General features: G+C 60.9%; 3 protein-coding genes across 3 annotated transcripts; 2 read left to right on the top strand and 1 right to left on the bottom strand.

The window, feature by feature from the left end:
- Positions 1–43: 43 nt before the first annotated feature.
- MYPOP (Myb related transcription factor, partner of profilin) lies at positions 44–7,084 on the top strand. The gene is made up of 2 exons (XM_037516810.1): positions 44–542; positions 5,241–7,084. Exons 1-2 carry the CDS (start codon positions 44–46, stop codon positions 5,945–5,947), a joined length of 1,206 nt encoding a protein of 401 aa, XP_037372707.1. The 3' UTR covers positions 5,948–7,084.
- A 2,319-nt stretch (positions 7,085–9,403) lies between these two features.
- Positions 9,404–11,565, top strand: IRF2BP1 (interferon regulatory factor 2 binding protein 1). Its single transcript, XM_037518184.2, is given in 2 exon segments — positions 9,404–10,121; positions 10,124–11,565. Coding segments are annotated over 2 exon segments (1,752 nt in total). The 5' UTR covers positions 9,404–9,406; the 3' UTR covers positions 11,161–11,565.
- Positions 11,566–18,392: 6,827 nt separating this feature from the next.
- On the bottom strand, positions 18,393–25,068 carry FOXA3 (forkhead box A3). Its single transcript, XM_037518183.1, has 2 exons — positions 24,881–25,068; positions 18,393–20,089 (listed from the first exon to the last, which is right to left on the bottom strand). The coding sequence occupies exons 1-2, from the start codon at positions 24,947–24,949 to the stop codon at positions 19,124–19,126; spliced, it is 1,035 nt and encodes a 344-aa protein (XP_037374080.1). The 5' UTR covers positions 24,950–25,068; the 3' UTR covers positions 18,393–19,123.
- Between the last annotated feature and the right edge of the window lie 120 nt (positions 25,069–25,188).

The following is a 25,188-nucleotide window of genomic DNA, read 5'->3' as shown; positions in this document are numbered from 1 at the left end:
CCCCCATGCGCCAGGCGGCCGGACGGCGGCGTCGGGGGGCGCCATGGCCTCGGCGGCGGCGGGCGAGGCGGAAGAGACCACCCGGCTGCGCAAGCCGCGCTTCTCGTTCGAGGAGAACCAGATCCTGATCCGTGAGGTCCGCGCCCACTACCCGCAGCTGTACGGCGCGCAGAGCCGTCGGGTGAGCGTGGCCGAGCGGCGGCGCGTGTGGGACGGCATCGCCGCCAAGATCAACGGCATCACCAGCTGGAAACGCACCGGCCAGGAGGTGCAGAAGCGGTGGAACGACTTCAAGCGCCGCACCAAGGAGAAGCTGGCCCGCGTGCCGCACTCCACGCAGGGCGCGGGGCCTGCAGCCGAGGACGCCTTCTCCGCGGAGGAGGAGACCATCTTTGCCATCCTGGGGCCGGGTGTGGCGGGGCCGGGAGCCGGTGCAGGGGCCGAACAGCCCCCCGCGGCCGCTTCCTCGCAGCCGCCGGCCCCGAGTGCCTGCGCTCAGCGCTATGTGTTGCTGGAAGACCGCAGGGAGGACCGACGGGCAGGTGAGTCCCTTTCCCGGCACCGGAGCAAGCGCGAACCATCACCGAGCGCTGTGTGCCCGGCGGGCTGGCGCCGTTCCAAGCCCTCATTGCGCCTACTCCAGGCCTCCCGTGGCGGCCGCTGTCTTCCACGTTGACACCTGGGGAAAGTGAGGGTCAGGAAAGTGGAATGGCTTGCAGCCCGCGCACCGCTCGTGACTGTCAGAGGCAGAAATGGAACCCAGATCTCTGAGGCCCGGGTGGGATCCCAGGGACGCTGGAGGCGGGCTGTCTGGGCGCCAGGCTCAGCGCTGCCGCTCAGCGGTGTCATTTTGAGTCCGGGACTGCAGTTCAGGTGCTGCCTCTGTGGAATGGAGAGAGAAAATAGTCCTCACCGCAGGAGTTGTGAAGATTGAGTGAGTTGATATGCACGCAGTGCTTAGGAGGGCAGCTTCTGAATTCTGGACTCACTTATTTCTTGATTTGGTAACCGGTGCTGTGAGGTACCTGACATTTGACCATTTTATAAATCAAACATTAGGGAGGTTTGGTGACTTTCCCTGAGGTAGGAGAGCTGAGTACCAAGATTTCTCACTTAGCCTTGACCCCAGGTGATTTCTTCTACAGCTGTTATCAGGGCACCTGCCCTGTGTTGCTGGGCAGCGTTGGGGACACAGTGATGACTGACATCACCTCATCCCTGCCCTCCTGGGGCTCCCGGTCCAGTAGGGGGAGGGCACAGATACATGCAAGACAGTGATGATTCAGAGCATGTAGACCTGAGCTGTAGGGGTCCTGAGGGTACGCCTGACCAAGCCTGGAAAGTCAGGGAGGGCTTCCTGGAGGAGGCAATGTCAGCACGTAGATGCAAAGAGTAGGGATGAAAAAGTGGGAAATCTAGAAGAAATAGTAGTGTAGTGACTTGGAGGCAAGAAAGCTTAGCTGGGCCTCCCTGGTGACACAGCGGTTGAGCGCTGGGCTGCGAAGCTGCCCACAGCCTCTGCAGCACCGGTTCAATCCCCGCCCGCTGTCCCCTCAGTAGTGAACTTTGTCAGTCTGCCTGTTGTGCTCCCTGCTCTGGCTCTGGTGAATTCTCTCACCCTCCTGCGCTTCTGACTGTACCCAGTGCTTGTATAAATAAATAAATAAATCTTTAAAAAAAAAAAAAAGAAAAAGAAAGTTTAGCCAATTTAGGAAGCTGAAAAAAGTTTGCCCATTGGGGCAGTGAGAGGGAAGGAGAGTGGAAAAATTGAAGTAAGGAAATATTTTGAGATGAGGTCCTAGAGGTCAGCAAAGATCAGCCCACGCAAGGCTTTTAGCTTGAGGCAAGGAGTTTGAATTTTACTTGGAGTGCCTTGGGGAGGGCTTGAGAAAAGGGAGGGACATGGACATGATCAACTAAGGCAGCTCAGGATCTTGGAATCAGAGAGGTTCATTCACCCACCCAAGGTCACAGTGGGACTGGAATACAGGTTGTGTCCAGCACACAGCCCAGATACCTAACTCAACTACCAGGCTATTGATGGTCTGGCAGTAACAGTTACTATTGACTGAGATTTAATGTCATGCCAGAATTAGAGCACGCGTGGTTTGTAAGTGAAGGTCAGCACTTTGAACTTTATCTTGAGGGCATCTGAGAGGCATGCTAGTGTCTTAACCAGGAGAGAGACACAATCACTGTGGGGTTTGTGTTCTCAATATGAATCAAACTTCTGTGTTCGTAGCCGTGAAACGGACCCATTGAACCAGAGCAGAGATGGCAGTTTATTTTTTCAAAAGCTCTACAACCCCTTCCTTCCCTCATTCACTGACTCAACAAATACTGAGCACCCATGCCAAGGCACGCACTGTGGCAGGCGCTGGAAAAACAGTCGCAAAACAGACAATTCCCCTTATGGAGCCGGCATTCCAGTTCTAGGAGACAAGACGATAAAACAAGTAACTCCCCAAACAAATCATATACCAGGAGGTGAGAAAAACTGGGAAGGAAAAATAAAACATTCAGAGGGAAGTGATTTACAGATAGGGTTGTCAGGGAGGGCTTCTCTGAGGAAGTGGAATTTGAGCAGAAAACTGAAAAGGGAGATGGAGCTATGGATAGCTAGGGAAGAGTACTCTAGCCAGCGAAAAGAGCAGGTGCAAAGGCCCTGAGGCAGCGCTATCCTGAAAGCATCCTTGATTAGAATCTCACAGAGAGATTATCCTCTGTGTAATAAAGGAACTGCTGTAATTGAAGGCCAGCAACAGGGTCTGGGGCTGCCGGAAGTATCCTTGATGATGACACTGGAGAGACTCCAAGCAGCTTCAATTTCTAGTCCCCTTCTGAGGGACACTGGCTCCCCTCCTGCCCACAGCCCCCTGGTCAAGGGGTAGTGCAAAAAGCTCTGTACCCTGGGACTGTCCAGGTTCAAATTCCTCCTATTCCATCACCCAGCTCTGTGCCACCCTCTGGGCCTCAAGCCACCTCATCTGTAGAATGGGCTGTTGCCAACAGAGACAGCACCTACCTGAGAGAAGGGCCGCGAAGTCCTGGTAAGACAATGTAGGAGGAGAGCTTGGTCCCCTCACGCAGGGCCTGACCAGGAAAAGAGTTAAGCACGGGTTGCCAGCACTTTGAACTTTCTCTCACGGGCTTCTGGGAGGCATGCTAGTGTCTTAACCAGGGGAGAGTGTTAGCTCTGGTTAGCAGCTCTCCCAGCCTCCCCTGCCTCCTGCAGCCCAGGGAGGCTGGGTGCCCTGCTTTCAGGGCTCAAGGGCACTGCTGGTTTTGAGACAGAAGTACAGGGTGATCTGATTTTAGGAGCAGGTGGCAGGCTTCTCTGAGGAAGGAACACTGACTTGCGACCTGGCCATAGCAGGTGGAGGGATCCCGGTGGAGGGGACAGCTTGGGCACGGGCCCTCAAGGCAAGGATGAGGGAAGAAAGCACCCCTCGGGAGGGGTCGGGGAGCAGCAAGAGTCTCCTGCTCCAGCACCAGTGCTGCCTTCCCTGGAAGCCACAGTTCTTTTCTCAGGAAAGGAAACGATTTTGTGCTGGACATTTTTCTCAGCGCTCCAAAAAGAGCAGTGTCTGAGGGGGCTGCCTTCAGGAGGAGCAGGCACCGAGCACAGATCCATCCCAGGCAGGTGGAGATACAGGCAATAAATCAGGTAGGGGCACGAGAGAGGAGGCTAGAGACGGAGGCTGCTTGCGACAGTGGCAAGGAAGGTCTTTCCAGGGAGGCCAAGTTTGAGCAGAGCCTGGGGAGCGGAGGAGGGCAGTGGAGCCAGGGTAGGTGTCCACGGAAAAACCATTTTAGGTGGCGGAAGCAGCAAGTGCAAAGGCCCTGAGGCAGGACCAGTCCTAGTGTGTTTGAGGATGAACAAAAAGGCTGTGTGGCTGGAACCAAGTGACCTAGTGAGAGAGAAAAACATGGAAAGAGATGAGAAAGAGAGAAAGGAGGGAAATGTGAGAGAGAGGAGATGGTCTGAGGAGTGATGGAGGGTAGATCGTGCAGCGCCTTGGGCCCTCAGAGACTTTCCTTGTCTCTGAATCAAATAGAAGCCGCTGGAAGATTTTGAGTAGACAAAGGCCATATCTGGTTTGAATTTTTCTCCAACAACTTTGTGAGCGCAGTTGTTGCCATAGCGCTCACCCGGTGACTTTCGGGGCATCGTGGGGTCGTGCAGCCATCACTGCCGTCCCCCTTAAAGCATCTCTGTGCTCTGCAGTGAAAGCCCCACACCCCCTGGCTTCATGGCCCTCGCGCCCCCATCTCTGCCCGGCCCCGGGCAACCGCTGATCTACTCTGTCTCTGGACACTGCCCTGCTGGGGACGTTTCATAGACATGGAGCAGAGAGGTGGTTCTTTGTGCGCAGCTGCCGCCTCGTAGCAGAGCTGAGGGCTAATTTAGTTGGGCCCCCGAGGCTCAGGTGGGGAACAGGCTGGCAGGGCACCTGCCACAGCCCAGGCGGGAGGTGCTGGTGGTGGAACCAGAGCGGGGGCCGTGGAGGTGCACAGAGGAGGATGTTGGATTAATTTGGAGGCCGATGGTGTTGGAGGGTGTCCTGGGAGAGAGAAGAGTGGAAGTTTGTGGCCGCAGCGGCTACCAGCGTGGAGCTGCCAGCCATCTTGAAGGGGGTGGCCCAGGGAGGGGGGCACGGGAGCGGGCTGGGAGGGCCAGCTGCTCAGTTCTGGGCTGGTGAGTCTGGGGTAAGACCCGAAGATGAAGCGATGCGCTGAACACAGGGCTGCAGGGAGAGCTTCAGGCCGGGCTGGGCAACCTGGGAGCCTCCGCACGCAGATTGAGATCCCAGGCTGGGGGAGCCAGGGAGCCAGCAGAGCAGAGAGGGAAGCCTGCCCTCCTGGTTAGAGAGAGCTCCTCCTTAGCCCTTGAAGTCCCCCACTGTGGGGGCCATCCCGCCTCTCTTCAGGCCCCCGGGGTCTCCCCAGGATCCAGCAGTGGGGTCTGAGCATGGGGCCAGGGGGACACTAGCAGGATGATTCAGAGCCTTCCAGAAGGTTGGCTTTTAAGTGAGAATAAGACGGGGGCTGCCTGGATCCACTGGGGTCTCCGGGACCCTGGTTCCCCCTGGGCTGGTGAGGGCCGCTAGGATTTTGCCCCCTCCGCGGTGCAGAGCCTGGCCTTGGCCTGTGTGAAGCGCGCTTGGTCTTTGGTGTGTCAGGGCTGGCCCTGGGCATGGCTGGGGCGCAGACACCTGACTATGTCTCTGTCTCCACAGATAACCCAGCCCACAGCAAGGGGGACTCCAGCAGCCCAGAGCCCTGGGCCCGAACCTCCTGCAAGCCCCAGGAAGGGGGCTGCCCGCCCTCCAAGGAGCGTGAGTCCCCACCCCCTCCGGCCCTCCAGAAGACGGTCCAGCTGCCCCGCCTGGCCTTGTCACCACCGCCCCCGGCCCCTCCACCGCCGCCACCTCAGCCTCCACAGCAGGTCCAAGCGGCTCCCTCGCCCCCCAGCCCTCCACCCCCTCCGCTGCCGCAGCCTGTGCCCTCGGCCCCAGAGCCCTCCCTGGACTTCCTTCGGGCCCAGCAGGAGACGGCCAACGCCATCCGGGAGCTGGCTGGCACCCTCCGGCAGGGACTGGCCAAGCTGAGCGAGGCCCTCAGCGCCCTGCTGCCCCTCCTGCCTGGAACCCAAGTCGACCCATTGCCCCCGCCTCTGCCCCCACCCCCGCCCCCATCCCCCAGACCTGCTGTGCCGCCCCCACCCGCCCCCAAGGTGGAGGCCACCCCAGAGCCCGTGTCCGTGGTGGCTACTGTTGTGGACAGGGCCGGGGTGGCAGCCAGGGGGGTGATCATGGCCCCTAGGAGCGAGGAGGGGGGCCCCCGGGCACCCCCAGCCCCACTGCCTTCCCCTGACTCCCCTCCACACAAGAGGAGGAAAGGTTTTCCCACAAGGAAGAGACGGGGGCGATGGAAAACCCCATGAAATCTGCCTTTGGGGTTGAGCTTGTCTGCGCTCCTGCCTGCGCCTCCTCCCCCAGCTTAGCCCACGGAGGGGGGCCTTGCACCTTCCCCAGCCCGGCCGCACCCTGGCTCCCTGCTGCAGGGGCACAAGCACCCCATTCCCTGTACTAGTTAGTGCCTGATTCTCGGGGAGCCTCTTCATGGGCCCCCCCAGCCCTTCTCCAGTACAGCGCTGTCTGCCTGGCTGCTTCCCTGAACCTTGACTTCAAAGCCATCGACTTTATGTTATTTATAAGGCCCTTTGTGGACTGCGGAGGGAACCCCGGGTCTGCACATCCCCCTGCCCTCACAATTCCTGGTCTTGACTTGAAGAGAATGACCCGCGGGGGCCTTCCCACCCCCTCCCCCATCCAGACTTTGGAGTGGGTTGGGGTTGCGGGACAAATCAGAAGTTGGAGGACATAGAGGATACCCTAGGGAGCGGGGGTGGAGTTCTTACTGGGGGGCTATAGGTTGGGCCCTCTGCCTCCCCTGCGGTCTCTGACCTCCAGAGCTCAGCCACTCCTTGCTCCCCAGTGGTGACGAGATGACAATAAACTTATTTTTACTACAGCCTTGGGGTACCAGCCCAGGTGTCCCCTCCTCCGGAATATGCTGGGGCCCCTCCCCAGGCTAAGAGGGGTCTGCTGCCCAGTTCCTCCCAGTATCCTGTGCTGCTTTTTCAGTGTTGCTGAAGGAACAAGTGCCTTTATCTGTTCATGGCCCATTTCCCTCTCACTGCCCCTGCAGGTGCTGGTTCTCTTGTTCTCAAACCTGTTGTACCTGGTAACAAACCAGATAACCACCAGCTTGGACTAGGGCCCAGCTCAGCCAGGGGGCTGTCTTGGGAGCTGCCTTGGTTCTATGCTGGACCTTCATCGTCCTCATCTGGAAGACCGGCAGAGAGATTGAGGTGTCTTTACCTTCTCCAGCCAGATGCTGTTCCTCCATCAGGTCGCAGTTCCCATGGATCTGGAGAAAGCCACCCCAACACCCCTCTCTCCCTAGCAGTTGTAAAAAAAAAAGTTGAATCATCATTTGCATCAATTTAAATTAAACCTCAGCTTCTGTCACCAGGCTGAGCCAGGGCAAGGCCCGAGCCAGTCTCAAAACCACTGTGGTGTCCTCAGCATCCCCCAGCCCAACACCCCCCCCCCAACCCCTGCCCCATGGAAGAGGCTTAAAAAGCAACAATCACTTAGCACGCTCTGTGTGTGGGCTGGGCATCTTGCTGAGCATTTTTATGCATGTTTGCATTTTAACCTGAAGGCACTTAAAGGCAGACTCTCAGGGTCTCCCATTTTTTTCCTAGGAAGTTTGGGGATTTGCTCTGGACTGGTCAGGGCCAACCCAATCCACCTGAAGCCAGCTCTGGCCAGACCTGGACTCTCATGTTTACTAAATAGCACAAAAACCATTTTATTTTATTTTTAAAGATTTATTTTATTTATGCATGCAGAGCTGAGGTGTACACCAGAGGTGCAGGGCCTGAGAGGATTCACCAGAGACAGAGTAGGGAGCAGAACAGGTGGATCCACTGAACTACACTGCTGAGGGGAGCAGTGGGGGAGACAGGAGAGGTCTGCTGTGCCTTGTGGGTCAACTCCCTGGCCAGAGATCAAACTCAAAATTCGTGCTGCAATAGATTCATAATGCTGAGACATAACCCCTTATGCCACCAGGGAGGCCTGCACAGGCAATTTCAGGTGACACATGGATGGCTTTGCTAATGGCCCTACATGTAGTTTAAAATTTTTTAACGTGGCTAGTCCATAAAACCCATGTTTATGCAGTTGACACTGCTAAGGATGAGGCCAAAGTCGTCCTTCAGCGAGTCAATTGCAAAATGGTAAGGAATAATACAGGTGGGAAGTAAGATGGTGAAGCCAAGACTGAAGTTTGGGTAGCAATCAGAGCTAAATGATTGCAGTGGCTTGGGGGTGGGGACGGAAGCAAGGCAGCCTCTGATTAGTCTGGAAGCCACTAATGAAAGGAACTCTGGCAAGTCGTTCAAATATTTTTGCGCTTTATCCACGTCTAGAGAGAGGAAGAGGCTGATGTGGGTCAGAACCTGCCTCCCCTTCCGCCCAGCCCACCTCGCACTGTTCCTCACGCCTGGGAGCCCCTCATCATGGGGGACCCTAAAGCCCGGCTGGACCTAACAGGCAGCACTCAAGGTTGAAGAAAGGTGGTCGGCTGCGAACTCTCCCCGCAGCCCCCCTCCCGCGCTCGCCATCCCTGACCGCCTTGCCTTCCCCCAAATTAGGGTGCAGTAGAGGGGGAGGATGCCCCCACCCCGGGCTCAAAGCAGAAACCGCTAATAACCCCCTAGAAGTTTTTTCGAGGGAAGAACAGACAGTGCGTATCCGGGAGCCCCCCCAACCTCCCAGACAGCGGAAGTGCGTCAGGTGGTTCGCCCCAAAGAGCATCTCGGGAAGTGTAGTGCAGTTGGGGGGGGCCGCGAGCCCGCTGCTGTAACCCTTTGGGCCCCAGAGCACGCGGGAGGCGCTGCCGCCGCCGAGCTGCAGCCGTCGGGCGGCTGAGGCAGGGGCTTGGCCCCGAGGCCTGCGTCCTCCTCGCTCTGGCTTCCGCGCCCCGTCGAGGCTCGTGCCCAAGGTTCTGGGGAAGAAGTGCCAAGTGGACAAGCCGCACCGCTACTCAGTTGACAGCTCCCCACCCCGAAGCCGTCCAATCAGGGCCCCCGCGCCCCGCCCCAGACGCGGCCGCCTTCCGAGCCGGCCATTGGCTCCCTCCCGGGGGCGGGGGCGCGCCTCAGAGAGGCCGAGACGCCTGCCCGGGGCTGCACAGCGACTCGGCGCCGCAACTGGACGCCGGAGGCCCGGCCCGCCCGTGCACTTCTGACTCGGAGGTAGTTCTGCCCGTCCGTGCCCCGGCCCCGCCCGCGCCCGCCCCCGCGCCCCGCGGAGCCGGCCGAGCTGGCCGCGCGCGGCGAGGACCGCGGGGGCATGAGCCGCGGCGATGCGGCGCCCGGGGCCGCCGCGCGCCGTCCCCTTTAAGAGCCGGCCGCGGCGGGACTACATTTCCCAGAAGGCTTTGCCCGCGCGTTATGTAACTTTCCCTGCGAAGCGGCCTCTGGGGCAGAAGGAGGTGGAGGCGGCGGCGGCCGTTGCAGCGGCGGCGGCGGCGGCGGCGGGAGCCCGAGGCGGCGGCGGCGCCCGCGGCCCATCGCGGGGCCGGAGCTGCGCGCCTCGCCGGGAGCCGGGACCGCGCGGGGGCGCCGACGCGCTCTGCCCGCCCGCGCGCGGAGGCGGGCGTGAGGAACGAGGCTCCGGGCCCAGGGGGCGGGGAGGGGGCCGGGCCTGGCCCCGCGGGGAGGCCGCGCCGGAGGAGGCCCGGCCGCGGCGCGCGCGGTTCCGGGGACGCGGGCGGCCCGCGGCGGCGGCGGCGCGGGGGGGGCGCGGGGCCCGCGGCGCGCGGGGCGATGGCGTCGGTGCAGGCGTCGCGCCGCCAGTGGTGCTACCTGTGCGACCTGCCCAAGATGCCGTGGGCCATGGTGTGGGACTTCAGCGAGGCCGTGTGCCGCGGCTGCGTGAATTTCGAGGGCGCGGATCGCATCGAGCTGCTCATCGACGCGGCGCGCCAGCTCAAGCGCAGCCACGTGCTGCCCGAGGGGCGCTCGCCCGGGCCCCCCGCGCTCAAGCACCCCGCGCCCAAGGACCTGGCCGCCTCGGCCGCGCAGGGCTCGCAGCTGCCGCCGCCGCCGGCGCAGGCCCAGCCGTCGGGGACGGGCGGCGGCGTCTCGGGCCAGGACCGCTACGACAGGGCCGCGGCGCCCGGCCGCCTGCCGCTGCCGTCGCCCGCCCTGGAGTACACGCTGGGGTCCCGCCTGGCCAATGGGCTGGGCCGCGAGGACGTCGTGGCGGAGGGCGCGCGGAGGGCCCTGCTGGGCTCCATGCCCGGCCTGGTGCCCCCCGGGCTGCTGGCAGCTGCGGTGTCTGGCCTGGGGAGCCGAGGCCTGACGCTGGCGCCCGGCTTGAGTCCTGCCCGTCCGGTCTTCGGCTCGGATTTCGAGAAGGAGAAGCAGCAGAGGAACGCGGACTGTCTGGCAGAACTGAACGAGGCCATGCGGGGCCGGGCGGAGGAGTGGCACGGGCGCCCCAAGGCGGTGCGGGAGCAGCTGCTGGCGCTGTCCGCCTGCGCCCCTTCAACGTCCGCTTCAAGAAGGATCACGGGCTGGTGGGGCGGGTGTTCGCCTTCGACGCCACTGCGCGCCCGCCGGGCTACGAGTTCGAGCTGAAGCTCTTCACCGAATACCCCTGCGGCTCTGGCAACGTGTACGCCGGCGTCCTGGCTGTGGCCCGCCAGATGTTTCACGATGCCCTGCGGGAGCCGGGCAAGGCGCTGGCCTCCTCGGGCTTCAAGTACCTCGAGTATGAACGCAGGCACGGCTCCGGGGAGTGGCGCCAGCTGGGCGAGCTGCTCACCGACGGCGTCCGCAGCTTCCGCGAGCCGGCCCCGGCCGAGGCCCTGCCGCAGCAGTACCCGGAGCCCACCCCGGCGGCTCTGTGCGGCCCACCCCCGCGGGCCCCGTCCCGGAACCTGGCCCCCACGCCGCGCCGCCGCAAGGCATCCCCTGAGCCCGAGGGCGAGGCCACGGGGAAGATGACCACCGAGGAGCAGCAGCAGCGTCACTGGGTGGCGCCCGGTGGCCCCTACTCCGCCGAGACCCCCGGCGTGCCCTCGCCCATCGCCGCCCTGAAGAATGTGGCCGAGGCCCTGGGCCACTCCCCCAAGGACCCTGGAGGGGGCGGGGGCTCCGTGCGTGCTGGGGGCGCTAGCCCCGCGGCCTCCTCCACCGCCCAGCCTCCAGCCCAGCATCGCCTGGTGGCCCGAAACGGCGAGGCAGAAGTCAGCCCCACGGCGGGGGCAGAAGCTGTCAGCGGGGGTGGAAGCGGCACGGGGGCCGCCCCGGGGGCCCCCCTGTGCTGCACCCTGTGCCGGGAGCGCCTGGAAGACACCCACTTCGTCCAGTGCCCCTCCGTGCCCGGACACAAGTTCTGTTTTCCCTGCTCGCGCGAGTTCATCAAGGCGCAGGGCCCCGCCGGGGAGGTGTACTGCCCCAGCGGAGACAAGTGCCCGCTGGTGGGCTCCTCCGTCCCCTGGGCCTTCATGCAGGGCGAGATCGCCACCATCCTTGCTGGAGACATCAAGGTTAAGAAAGAACGGGACCCCTAGGCCGCCACTGCCGCCAGGCTACTGGCCCCCGCCCCTCGCCACCCTCCGCTGCTGCGGGTAAATTATTCCCTCCCCCACCCAGCCCAGTGCCGCCCCCCCTGTGTACATACCCCCTTCCTCATCCCAGTCGGGTCCCCTGGGGTAGATGCGTTGAGGGTGGGGGGAGAAAGCTTGTGGCTCGTGTCCCAGGGGGTGCTTGGGGTCCCTTGGCCCCTCTGGTTTCCCTCTCCCCGCCCTGGCTTGGCTTTGCTGCTGCTTGTAGTTGGGGGAGAGGTGTTCCCTCCTCCTCGAGAAGGGGCCTCCTGAAATCTCGCTCTTTATAAACAAAGCAAAAGCATTTTATTGCCCACCCTCCTCCCGCCCCTTTTTCCTCCTTCAATAAAACGAAAGATGGTTTTTTTTTTTTTTTCTTCTTGGTCCCTTAGTCGTGTGAGCGGCCGCGCCCCCTTCGGGGCGGAGCGGGTCCTGCGCGGGGCGGGCGCTGCCCCGTGGCCTGCAGGTGGCGCCCTCCGCCCGGGCGGCCCGCGGGCCGGGTCTGCGCTCCGGGGTCCAGCCGCTCGCCCGTTTTCCAGGTGACAGAACTGAGGCTCGGAGAGGGGATGGCTCGGGCAGGGGCGCTGCGAGCCCGCTCGGGGATCAGAGCGTCCCTTCTGGCTCGTCCCCTGTCCCTCGGATGTGGGAGACTCAGCGCCCGCGAGGGGCGCGGGGAGAGGCGTCCGGGGCTTCCTGGAAGGGACCGGCTGGGAGGTGACTGCGGCCAGGTTGCCGGGGGCCCTGCCCGAGGAGAGGACGTTGTCTCCGAGGATGGGGTGCCCGCACAGGTCCCTGGGCGCAAGGTGGCCGCTCCTCCCCGCTGGTGGTGCCCGAGAGCGCGGGAGGCGGGCGCTTGGGCGGCCTGAACGGGGCTTCTGGCGCCTTCGTCGGGAGCTCAGCCTCCGCGGTGGCCCCCCCAGGGCACCCTGACGAGCTGAGTGAAAAGCGCCCCCCCCGCGGCGCCTCTGATGTGCCCCGCGGCCTTGCCCCGCACCTGTCGGAGGGCTGATCATTAACCAGGACTTCCTGCTCGCTGGCGTCACGGGGCGGGGCCTGGGCCGGCGGCGGCCGAGCAGGGGTTAAGGGGAGGGGACGGCCCGGGAGCCGAGCCCCCGTCTTGCGGCCTCCCCCGCTACCCTGAATTGGAGGTTCCAGGAGAGGGGAATGCGGGGTGGGGGGGGGGCAAAGGCCGGCGGATGGACCGACACGGGGAATGACTGTCCTGCCTCGCACAGCACAGTGAGCTCGGCACCCAAGGTGGCCCCCAGATCTCAGCTGCATGTGGCGCGCCCTACCGCCCTGACCCGTCAGGCCTCTGGGTCGCCGCTGAGCCACCCACACACCTCGCAGGCTGGCCTGTTCCAACTCCCAAATATCAGGGCCCCTGGGGCTTTGTGCCCCCCTTGTGGAGGATCCCCTGTTCTTACCCTGCCAGTTCTTGGACAGAGGGGTCTGCGCCCCTCCCCCAGCCGCCAGGCCTCAGGTGTTCTGTCAGCCCTGGCACTGCCAGCCTGTGCTCTGGGCAGGGCTGGGAAAACCACCCCTGATTAAATATACCAGGCGATAAGCCTGGGGCAAGGGAGACCAGGATGGAGCTCGGTGCCTGGGCACCCCTCCTGGGCGATCTCGCGGCCTCCCCTGACCCAGCTGTGCAGGCCCAGCTAGCGCAGGTTATCTCCCCTCCCCCATCCTTCAGCGCTAGAGGCTCCCAGACACCAAGGCCCTTGGCCCCGTTGGGGGGCCGGAGGACACCTGGTCCTTTAAGAACAGCTGGTGGGTGGGTGGGTGGGGGGTAGGGGAGTCACCCCCAGCCCTGCCAGTGTGTATTCTAGATAGAGGTCGGGTTAACCATTAACAGAGCAGAAGGCCTGACCTGTGTGGGTGTGAGGGGCTGGCTCAGTCCCCCTGCCCCCAGCACGAGGGTGGGGCCAGAATAGAGGGGTTCTGGGTTTACTTGGGGATCAGTGAGTAGGTGAAGAGGCTTTGAGAAGGACTAGACAGATGCAGAGAGACTCAGGGAAAGATGGGAGACGATGGAGGTATGGAGGGAGACGGAAAGAGCCCAGTGCACTGAAAGACAGAGAGAGGCAGGAGAGATTGATCAAGAGACCCTCGGAGGTGAGGGAGACGAAGTGGAAACGGGTTCAGAAAAGAAAATTTGAGAAGTGTCAGCAGGCTGAGGCGGGTTTCACAGATGGTGGCCCATGAGAGACGTAGAAGGGACGCGAGAGAGGAGTGAGATGGAGAGGCAGAATGTCTGAGAGTTGGGAAGGCGGGACAGAGGGCAAGCAGATGGCTCAGCTCAAGAGTTCTCAGATGGGGGAGAAGGGCCGAGCTCTGTGAAGGAAGGCAGGACTTGGTCTGTCTTGGTGACCTGGTCCCCGGTGACAGGACTGCCCCAACTTTCCTGCTCACCCTCCAAGTCTCAGCTGAGCTGACACTTCCTCCAGGAAGACCCCCAGGCTGTGTCGGGTGCTGTTTCTGGACTCTCAGACCTGGCACACCCCTATCCCAACCCTACACATTCTGGTTCATGACTGCCTGAGGGCTAGACTGTGAGCCCCGCTGGGGCTGGGCCAGGGCCAATCACCACAGTGTCCCCAGCATCACCCTGGGGGTCGGCGGGTTGAGACAGGAGTTGGGGGGGGTACAGAATGCAGCTGGTCTTCTCTTGGAGCTGACATTCAGGTGACAGATACAGACAGACCCATAAAACGAGATGTCCATGGCGTGGAAGTCTCGCGAAGAGAAGATGACCAGGGGAAAGAGATCGAGAATGACAGGGGTTGCTATTTTAAAGAGGGAGGTTGGAAAGGGCTCACTGAGAAAAGGACGCTAGGCAGTGAGGAGCAACCCAGAGGAATAGTATGTGCAAAGGCCCTGAGGTGGGAGCCTGCTGGGTCTGTTCCAGAAGCAGCCAGGTGGCCCATGCAGCTATGGCGGGGGCGGGGGGGGGGGGGGGGGGGGGGGTCAGAGAGGCTGTGCGGGAGCTTGGGGGAGGGGGCTAGGCTGTGAGAAGGACTTTGGACTTTGTTTAACAAAATGGGCGGTGGGTTTCCAGCACCGAGGAAAGGAGGGAGCAATTGAGACGGACTTGGCAACGAATGTGCTGGATCGGACAGCATCTCGTTTCTCTGCGTCCAGGGCCCGACAGACCCCTTAGTGACTGTGTGTGGGTCTGAGCGAACAAGACACAAACCTACAGATAGGTCTGCGTGGCATCCGAGGGGTGTCAGAGTCCCCGGGATGCGCCAGATAAGGACCTGGGGAGCCCCAAAGACACCAGCCCCAGAGAGTCAGACAGCACTTGAAGTGAGAAGGCCCTCCCACCCCGAAAGCTTCCCTGGGGCTGGAAAAATCCCCCAGGCCCCCCTGTCCGCCTCGCCCGTGGCGTGCCCACTCACACCTCAGGCAGAGGAAGCTGGCAGGCCCCACAGGAACCTTTCTGTGGGGGGGAGTGGAGGCGGGCGGGCGGCAGGGACGAAGGGAGAGGAGTGGCAGGCGGGCAGGCAGCGGGCAGCGGCTACACAAAGGCCCCAGTGTCTGCCCCTGCTGCCCGGGTGCAGATATAAATAATATGTATATATATCGTTATATATACACCAGCGGGCGGGGGCCAGGGGCCACGCGCTTCTGCCCCCCAGGCATGGCACAGGTCTGTTCCGGTGGGGGCTGGGGGCTCAGAGACCCTCAGAGGAGTGGCCAAGGCCAGGGACACAGTGACAGATGGAGAGAAACTTACGAAGTGTGAGAGAGAGACCGAGAGAGGGGCAGAGGTGGTAAGCAAGTGGCAGGGGCAGCCTGCCGGCGCCGGGGCCGGGGCCGGAGCACTGACGGGGCTGGAGCACCGAGCTGACCTCACTGGGAAGGGAGAAGGAGTCAGAGCCGGGAATAAGGGGGCCTTCCAGAGGAAGGCAGAGCTGCAGAGAAACCCCCGAGGAGAGTAAGGGCAGAAAGGACCAGAAGGAAACCAGGAGACACCCAGAGGGAGGCCGACAGACTGGGCTGGGCCAACGCTGGGGGCCTGAGGAGGCCGGTGACCATGAGCAGCACTGGGGTGGTGGTGGGGGGTGCCTCTGCAGTTTGGGGGCCCCGCCTGTGGTGCTCTGATCCAGCCCACTCCAGGGCAGGTTGAGGGACAGGGAGTGGAGGGGAAGGAGGTGGCCCTCGGTTCCGGATCTTGGTGTTTACCTGGGGCAGGCATTGCAAACAGGGCAGCCTGGCCCACAGCAGGCGACGGTGGGATGGGCTGGGCCCCAGTGCTGGCACCAGCGGGCCGACACGCCCACCTGCGGCCTGGGCAGTGAGTAACACGGTGACACCTAGGGAGCTGGTGACACATCGGGGGACAGACACGGTGACACACGGGGCCAGTAACAGAGACGCACTGTGACGGACACCGCGACAGACTCAGGACACGGTGACCGATAGGCAGGAGACAAGGACACACGGACAGGGACACGCACACATCTCAGGCACAGCAACACCCACGTACACCCCACGACAGACTGACGCAGACTGACAAGCGCACACACGACACGCACTAACACGCTGACCAGACACGTCCCGGGCACAGAAGCCGCAGACCTGGGCCGCTGACGTGCGGACAACCGTGGCGCGCCCCCACGGGACGCGCTCGGAGACCCCCTGGGCTGCGGCTGGATCTGGGGCCGCCCCTCCTTCCGCTGCAGCAGCTAGTGGCTGGCGGGGAACAGGGGGGAGGGATTGGGACCCCGGGCTCCTGCCATGCTCTCAGGAGCCCTGTGACCCAGGGCAGGACTCTGGCTCAGGCTGCCTGGGCCCAGGTCTTAGCGCCCCACTTACTCCCGACGTGAACTTGAAGTCGCTTCACCTCCTCGGGCCTCAGTTGCACCAATAACGCAATGATGGGTCAGGCGGTTGTGCAAGGGGCTCGTACAATGTGGACACCTGGTGGAACCCAGTGGGCGGCTGTCACTACTATTATTGTTGCTGCAGTTGTTGATTTCATCACTGTCGCCATCATCATCAATATCATCTCAAGTCTTCTGATGCCCTTTGCCCACTGTTGGGTCCTGTTTCCCCACCCAGGAGCCCCCCCCTTGGCCCCTGGTCCATCTGTCACCTCAGGCCCACAGGCGGAGTCCAGGCCCAGCTGTCCCAGTCCAGGCCTCTCCATGTCCCCAAGGCTACCCCTCCATCCCTGATCCCTGGCGTCCGCCTGTCTGTCCATGCGTCCCACGTCTCGCTGTGGTACTTTTCCACACTGGACATCAGCCGGCTGTCCCTGGGGTGGGGGTCACACCTGCCCACGCCAGCCGAGCCAGTGGCCACCAGACACCCCGGCGGATGGCCCCACCCTCCCCCAGGACCCTAGAACAACACCCCGCCCCTCCGGCCACCTGAGGTCCCCACTGGGGCGGCCTGAGGCCCGAGCCTGGGGACAGGAAGCCCCAGGCCTGGCCGCCCTGAAAGCCTCTTTCAGCCTGGGCCTCCTCCCGCTGCCACCGACTCCTCCTGCGGAATAATATTTGGGCTGTTGGCCGGGGGGCGGGGGCCAGATCCGGAGGCCGCCTGGGAGAAGCCAGAAACCGCAGGGCTTCCTGCCTCGGGCCGGCTGACTCCGGGAGAGACCCCCAGGCCCGAGGGAGGGGGGCGGGCGCCCGGGGAGACTGAGGGCCTTTCTCTCGGCCCCAGTTGTTTTTTCCAGGAACCAGGAGGAATTCCCTGGCCGGCCCAGGACAGCCAGGCTGGTGGGAAGGACAGGGAGCCAGCAAGGCAGGGGCGGGGGTGACACGCGGACGGCGGGCAGGGCCGGCCCAGCCGCAGAAACAGGCCTGCGAGGTGGCAGGTAGAGGTGGAAACTCAGGAAGCCGGGAGAGGGGGGCCGGAGGAGGAGGAGTAGGGGGCGACAGACCTCAACAGATGAGGTCAGAGTCCCCGAGGCAAGGGGGGACACCCATGGGTGCAGGGGGCGGGGGTGTCGATGGAGTCAAAGCAATAATCTAGAGTAAGAAAGAGAGCACAAGACAGCCCACAGGAGACAGAGGGTGAGAGCGCGGTCTGAGACAGGGGCAGAGAGCGGCTAGGGACAGAGTGACCCAGAGCGAGGACACTAGCAGGCGGAGAAATGGATGCAGAGAACTGGGAGGCGCAGCGCCTGCGTGCAGACCGTGGCCGCCTCCATGACAGGGCGGCTGGCGCTTCAATGGCCACGAAGGGCACCTGCAAACTGAGCAAGAGACAGCACCAGACCAGCCTACCCGGCTGTGACCCAGGCCCAGTCCCTTCCCATTCGGGGCCTCAGTGTCCTCTGCGAAGCACCGGTGTGACGTACACAATTGTGCTTCTGGAAAGCCAGGCTCTCCCAACCGCCGGGGGTAGAGTGCAGATCCGGGGCCTCAGGAGGACCTGAAGGAAGACACCCAGAGCCCACCCGAGAGGCCCCCTGGCAACTGAAGGAACCACTTCCTCCCCGCACCCCAGAGCCTGGGGGTTCCCCACGCAGGCTCGAGGTGGATGCAGTCATGACACAGCAACATGCTGAGCCTGGCAAATACAGATGCCAACTGTTAGGTCGACGTGAACCGCAACTATAGCTCCACGGACGCAGGCACATATACAACGCAGACCCATGTGGAAGTCACGCAGGCTCGACATGGACCATCACACGCACACTCACGCAACGCAGACCCAACCACACAGAGACTGAGGCAGCAGCACGCAGACAAAGTGACCTGCAGAGACACACACCTCTCAGTGTGAGACCCAGAGGGCTCTGGGGAGAGGCATGAAAGAGAAACACACCAAAACCAGACACACATGCTCACACAAACACACACAGAGAAGCTCTAGCACATACACCGTCTTTTTCAATGAACACCTCCCCAAAACTTGAGTAGCCCCTAGGCTTCCGGAGCTGGGGAGCTAGAGGTGTGTGTCCGGGCAGTGGAGGTGGGGAGATGGCCTTGGTCACTGCGGCACCACCTCCCCCGCTGCCCTGGCTCCCCTGCTGCGGGGGCTGCTATCTGTAAGCAAACTGTCCTTGGGGTCAGGGACAGCAAAGAGCCAAAGGTCAGGTCAATGGCTCCCCCAGCCCCTCCCCCAGGGGCAGCCAGCCCTGGGGGGTAGGAAGGAAAGGGGACCAGGGAACAGAAATCAGGTGTTAAGCCCCACAGGGCCCACCCGCCAAGGAAAGGAGACATTCAGGAAGAGGCAGAAATGGTGCCTTTAATGGTCAAACACAGCCAGTATCCCGCGTCCCAGGCAAGAACTAGACTTCAGTAGAAATTCCCCACACCTTCACCAGTCCTTTCTGGTTTCTCCTGGACCAGACCAGGGGGATGGGCTCCAGAGAAAACTCCAGAGCAGTCTCGTCTCCATGCCCCACTCACTCACACCCAGGAGACACGTGGCCCACACCTCGTTGTAGGGTTGTGGGGGCTGTCATGGTGCACACGGTACACTGCTTATGTAAGCCAACCAAGATGGCGGCCATCACAGCACCCAACAAACCAAAAAATGTTCTGCAGGATGGTGGCTGACTTTGGTGCCAAGAAGTCCACCCAAAAAGTGATCACAGGGCCCAATGGGCCAAAGAACATGTAATAGAAAAAGTATCACCATCACACCCAAAGGGTGAGTCAAGAGGATGTCCATCACAGAGCTCAAGGGGCCAACCAAGATGGCAGCCATCAGACTCCCAATGGCTCAACCTGTAACATCAGTCAACGTGGTAGTCTTGGCCGTACCCAATGGGCCCACTGAGACGCCAATGGCCATAATCACAGTACCCCATGGACCCGTGCGATGCCCACAGAGATCACAGTAATAGGCCAACCAAGATGTTAACCGATGGGACGAGGCAAGTGTAACCTGTAGGTTCAGGCTCCACGAGGCGGTGGTGTGGGCTCCAGCCATACCCCAAGCCCTTGCGCCCCCCACCACCCCGCTAGGATGCATTCAGCAGAGAGCGGGAATAGAGGCCCTGGTAGTAGCCCCCGGGCTCGCCGCCCTCGGCCCCGAAGCCCGCAAATCCCACGTCCAGTTTGGGAGGCGCGGGCGTCTGTTCCGACATCAGGTTGTTGATGGAGAAGGGGTGGTTGAAGTTGTAGGGCGCATCCAGCTTCAGCTCCCCGGGGAGTTCCAGGCCAGGGAAATAGGGGGTCGAGGAGGGCGGGGAGGCGCAGTCCAGAGCCCCTACCTCTTCCGCACCCTGGGCCTCAGGTTCGGGGGGCGGAGGTTGGGGCGCAGAGGCGACCGGGGCAGCCGGGGCGGCAGACCCTACGGCGCCCCTGGTGGTGGGGGTCCCGCTGGCCCCTTTCTTCACCTTCTCCTCCAGCTTGAAGCGCTTCTGGCGGCGCAGGTAGCACCCGTTCTCGAACATGTTACCTGAGCTGGGGTGCAGCGCCCAGTAGGAGCCCTTGCCGGGCTTGTCTGGGGAACGGGCGACCTTGACGAAGCAGTCGTTGAAGGAGAGCGAGTGGCGGATGGAGTTCTGCCAGCGCTGCTGGTTCTCCCGGTAGTAGGGGAAGAGGTCCATGATCCACTGGTAGATCTCGCTCAGGGTGAGCATCTTGCCGGGCGCCTGCTGGATGGCCATGGTGATGAGCGAGATGTAGGAATATGGCGGCTTGGCGTGCGCCAGGGGCCGCCGGTACCCTTTCGGCATCTCCTTCCCGTGCACCAGCCCTGGCCCCGGGGCCCCGTACCCTGAGCTGCTGCCTCCACCGCTGCTGGCACCCAGGCCTGGGAAGGTAGGCCCCAGGGGCGCTGTGGGGGCCGGGGGCGCCAGGGGTCCGGAGGGCAGTGGGGAGGCAGGGAGCCCCCCAGGGGGGTAGGGGGAACTCAGAGGGTTCAGGGTCATGTAGGAGTTGAGGGGGGCCATGGTGGGCACTGGAGTCACTGGAGAGTAGACCTGCAGGGAGAAAGAGAGATTGTGGGGGGGCGTCACCAAGTCTCCAAGGCCCGGCTGGGTCTTGAGGCTCTTCCATCCTTCCCTCTCTGGGTACATCGCTGTCTCCTGAAGTCTCTCTCTCTTCCCCTTCGCCATGCACCCCTATCCCCACCCGGTCCCCCCCCATGCTCCCAGATACTGGAGCTCATTCTCTAGGGGGTTCTGAGCATGGTCCAGGACACGCTGGGGAGTCGCCAAGACTTTTCTAGCTTGTCTGTGAGGTCCAAAGTATTTTCACAAAACGGTGAGGGTATTATTAGCTTTGTTCGCTCTTCTCCTCCCATGAGTCTACAGTGGAGTTTTCCAGAGGTTACCTGCCATGTGACATGGCAGCGCCTGGACTCCCTGCATGGAGAGCCCCTCCAGCTGTGTCCTATACTAGCAGGCGTACAAGAGGTTAGCCAGGCCTCTCCCTAAATGTTTTAAAATACTTATTATAATGCAAACACATTCTTTGTATTAATAACGGGGTTGCTACTTTAAAATGAATTAATACATATTTGAATACTTTCTCAATTTTATTTGGCAACTGTGACTAGACATAACCCAGGTGCACAACAAATCTTGGGGTTGTCCTCCATAATTTCTAAGAGGGCCTCCCTGGTGGCGCAAGGGGTTAAGCGCCACACTATGAAGCAATTTGTAGCCTCTACAGTGTGAGTTCGATCCCTGGCCTGCCAGGGAGAAACCCACGTGGCGCAGCAGACCTCTCCTGACTCACCCCCTGCTCCCCTCAGCAGTGTACTTGGGTCAATCTGCCTGTTCTGTTCCCCACTCTGTCTCTGGTGAATCCTCTCAACCCCCCCCCCCACCTCTGGCCTGTACCCAGCTCTTGTATGCATAAATAATCTTTAAAAAAAAAGTTAAAAAAAATTTATAAGCGTGTAAAGAGCTGGGGGGGGTTTGAAAAAGAAAATAGCTAGTTTATCTAATCTACCTGATATTATCTATCCATTTTTTTAGATTTTAAAATTGGTTTTTAATGGGTCAAAATGTCGAATACCAGAAATCCCATCTCAACAGAATATACCCCGTACTTATTGCATATCATCACATCTCAGACATCACCCTAAAATGCAGTGGGATTTTGTGATCAGTGAGGGGGAAAACTAGCTGCCAGTTATAATTCCTGCACACCCTGGACAATGAAACCGATTCCATTTTTAAAAATGATCAAATAGAGAGAAAAACATGTCTCCCGGCCCAGTGAAATACAGCAGACAGGCCTATGTCTCCCGAAATAGCCTCTACATATTCTCTCAAATATTTAACAGATATTGGCTTCCTTCTCTGCGCCAGGTACTAGTCCAGCCCTTCACAGGAGAGGCCCCTGTGATTCTTAGGATCACACCAGCAGGAGAATGGGGGGATTCTTATGGTGCCCATTTTGCAGCCTAGGGAGCTGAGCCCAGAGGGTGTGCTTGCGTCACACAGCAAGGAAGGGGCAGAACTGGGATTGTAAACCCTGGCAGCCTGGCTCGAGACTGAGATTCTGAATCATGCTATAAAAACAGTGACCCGGACAGACTGAAACACCTACCCTCATGGGACTGCCGGCCTAGCAGGAAGTGAACAAGGTAACCAAGGAAATGTCTCTTTCTGTCACTGTCTTTCATCTTCCCTCCTTCAAGGATCCACTTCCCCTGTCTGCTCTGCTCCCTCCCCCCAGAGTCCAGTGGCATGGGGGTGGCACTCTTGCAGGTCAGGGCTATCGTGGGCCCCCTTTCACTGCAAGTGTCCGAAAAGATCCCAAGATCCAGAGAGAAAAGGGGATTGCCAGGGTTACCCAGGAAGTCAGGGCCAGGTAGACAGGTCTCCAGGTAACTCCTGGAATGTGTCTGGAATCTCCCTGTTGGCGCTGTGTCCATCCATCTCTGTCTCGGGATCTCTCTCCTGCATTCCGCTCTCTGCTCTTTCTCTCCCTCCCTCATCCAGCTGCCACTGTGTCTCTCTTCTCACCCCTTCCCCTTGTCTCTCTCCTCTGCTATCTCCCTGTCTCTACTCATGATCTCTTTCATGCTTTCTTTTCGCTCCTGGTCTCTCCCCCCATCTTTCTCTCCTCCTGAACCTCCTGAGCCCCGTCTCTCTCCTGTCCTCTCCCTCCAGCCCCATATTGTCTGTCTCCACCCTTCCCCTTCTTTATTCCCTCCTCAGCACCTGTCTCTGCTTCTGCCTTTCTCTACTCCACTCTTCTCAAGCCTCCCCGCCATCTCTCTCCACGCCCCCCCAATCTCTCCTTGGGTGAAGCAATTCTTTGTATCTCCTTCCCTCACTCAGAATCACCATCTCTGCACCAGTTACTCCCCCCACCCCACATTGGTCCCCCCACCCACCAGCTCCGCCCCCTCCCACAATAAGGGAAGAGGGTCCTACAGGGAGATGATGGATTCATGAAGATCCAGAGTTTCTAAATCTCATTGCAGCCCCCCCCCCCCATTTCTCCAGCTCAGACCCCAGGGCCCTCCTTTTCTGGCTCTCCACCCACCAGGAAGTCCTCCTTGAGGTCTGACCTCAGGCACTTCAGCTGCCCTAATCCACCCTTGGCTTTCCCACGCCCGGGGCTGGGATGAACCCCCAGTGTCCGGGTGTGAGCCGGATCTCCCCTGCCAGGGTGGGGCCGAGATTGGGGGGAAGCCCTCAGGGGACCTGCACCCCCACCCCAGGAGGCTGGAATTTCTCCTCTTTCATTTCCTTATTGTCTCTGGAGGAGGGTGTGACAGGGAGCAGAGAGGCAGTGTGAAGTGAGAAGCCTGGTTTCAGCCTCCGTCCAGGAGCCCAGCAACCCAGCAACCTCCCCAAGACTCCACAGGCTCCAGATTTTCCATCTCTAAAGTGGGGGAGCAGTTGCATCAGCCAGTGGGGATGCCCCAGCACGGTAACTCTCCAATTTCCTTTCAGACAGGAAGCTGGCCTGGAGGTGTCAGCATCGCCCCAGCAGGAGGGCACGGTGGGCCAGAAGCAGCGGGGACCCTATTCCTCAGGGCTGAGGAGCACGCAGATGTTTATCGCCCCATTGTTCTGACCCAAGTGGAGGTTGCTCCCCCTCAAACTAGTATTTCCATTTCAGTCTCCCAGATGTCGATTCTCCCAAAACATGACCCCCAGCACCCTCAATTTCTGACATCATCTCCATACAAATTGTCTCCCAAACTTCAGACTGCCCCAAATCATGACTTCTCCATGTTAGACCCCCACCAACTATCCCTTAAGATGTGCTCCCCAACATGGATTTGCAGTTAGTTCTTTTTACTCATGTCCCAATTGGGATTTCCACTCCCTAGGAGCCCCCCCACTGCCCACACCTCCCAGTCTAAGTCTCTGATTCCCCCAAGGTACAACAGACACTTCTGGTGGCCCCACCTCCACCTCTCCACACTGGCAACCTCTTCCTCAGCTCAGCCTGCCCCACCCCACCTGCACCTCACACCTCCACAGCCCCAGGACTGGCCCCTGCTGGGCACCTGGCCAAGCCCCGCAGGCCTGGGGATCCAGCAGTCCCAACCTACAGCTTCAAACCCCAGATTCAGGCATGCTGGAGCCCCCACAGAGTTCAGCCTCCTTGGAGAACACAGCTATTCCAGCTTCAAACCCCCACTTCAAGCCCACAGTTCCCTTGCAGGTTGGGAGCCAAGTGTCTGGACCCCCATAACCCTCCAACTAGCCCCCCCCCACACCCCCTGTTAGCTGCCCTATAACACCCCCACCCCGGCCAGCCTCACAAAGTTAACTAGAGAGGGCACCAGCCAATAAATCCTTGCAGCAAGAGGAGTGGGAATTAGACTTAGGAAGGACTTTCCGTCTGCTGGGTTTAGGGAATTAAGATAGCCCCCCTCCCCCTACACTGGGTGGCCCGGTCTGAGATGGGACTGGTGAGGACATTAACAATTACTAGAAATTGCTTGAAGGAAAGGGGGGGAGGTGAGAAATCTGAAACCCTCTGGCCTCCACCACCAAGAATCCCTGCTGAGGGTCTCTAATAACAATTAAACCCCTGAAGTTCAGCCAGGAGGGGTGAGGGTCATGTGTAAGGGAAGGCGGGGTGGAGAGAGTGTCTCTCTTCTGCCAAAGCTGTTGCCGTGTCTCCAGCTCTCAGGGACCCACCCAACTGTGACCCCATCTGGGCTCCCGTCTATCTGATCCCCAACTCTAACCCACCTGTTATTTCAGACTCCCCAAACCAAGCTTCATCACCCAGCACCTCTGTCTCATCTCCGAGCAACAGCCCCCCACCCTCTTGGACTACCTCTGATCCATACTCCTGAATCCGAATTTTGATTGCTACCCCAGAAGCCCTCCATCTTTAACACTAATCTCACACTGAGCTCCCACCTTGAACTCCCCTAAATAATGACTACCCTCTCCCATCTCTTATTTCACCTCTACCCCCATTCTGAACCCCATGTCCTAATCCCCCAGCTATTCTGGAGCTCTGATTCTTATCTTTGGTTTGTTCATTTCAATCCCTTGGATTTTGGGGTTCCCAGTCCTCACCTTCCGGCTTATGACCCGACCCTTTGCCTAAAATTTCCGGACTCCCATTCGGACTAGCCTGCCTAGACCACGCTCCCATGCCCTGTCCCCCTCCCCTCACTGCTACACCTGGTCTCCGTGTCTCTAGTTCTCCAGCTCCTCCACTTTCTCCACTTTAGTTGGGGCCCCCATTTGAGCCCACACCCCGGTCCTAGCCCGCATATAAGCCCGCAACGTGATTCCTGCCCCCCACTTCCCGCTCCGCCGTCCCCGAGGACACACCTCGCCCGCCTCCGGGTAGTAGCTCCACTCGGCCAGGTCATGGGCCTCCATCTTCACCGAGCCCAGCATCCCCCGGGCCTGCGCCCCCACCCGCCCCCGCTCCGGTCCGGGGTGGGGGGGAACCGAGCGCTCCGGATCTCTCAGCCCGCGCGGCCCGAGTTCGACCGGCGCCCGCCCGTCCGGCCGCCCCGGGTCTCAGCCGTCCCGGGCGCCGCGGGAGGCGGCCACGCTTTATAGCTGGGACACCCCCCACCCCGCCCTCGCCCGCCCCGGGCTCCCCTCCCGCCTCCCCGAGGGCGGCGCGCTCG

This window comes from Talpa occidentalis, unplaced genomic scaffold, assembly GCF_014898055.3.
Source record: "Talpa occidentalis isolate TD23 unplaced genomic scaffold, MPIMG_talOcc4v2.1 talOcc4.17, whole genome shotgun sequence".
NCBI classification, from domain to species: domain Eukaryota; kingdom Metazoa; phylum Chordata; class Mammalia; order Eulipotyphla; family Talpidae; genus Talpa; species Talpa occidentalis.
The sequence above is the reverse complement of the archived record's forward strand: the minus strand, read 5'-3'. Positions and strand labels throughout refer to the sequence as shown.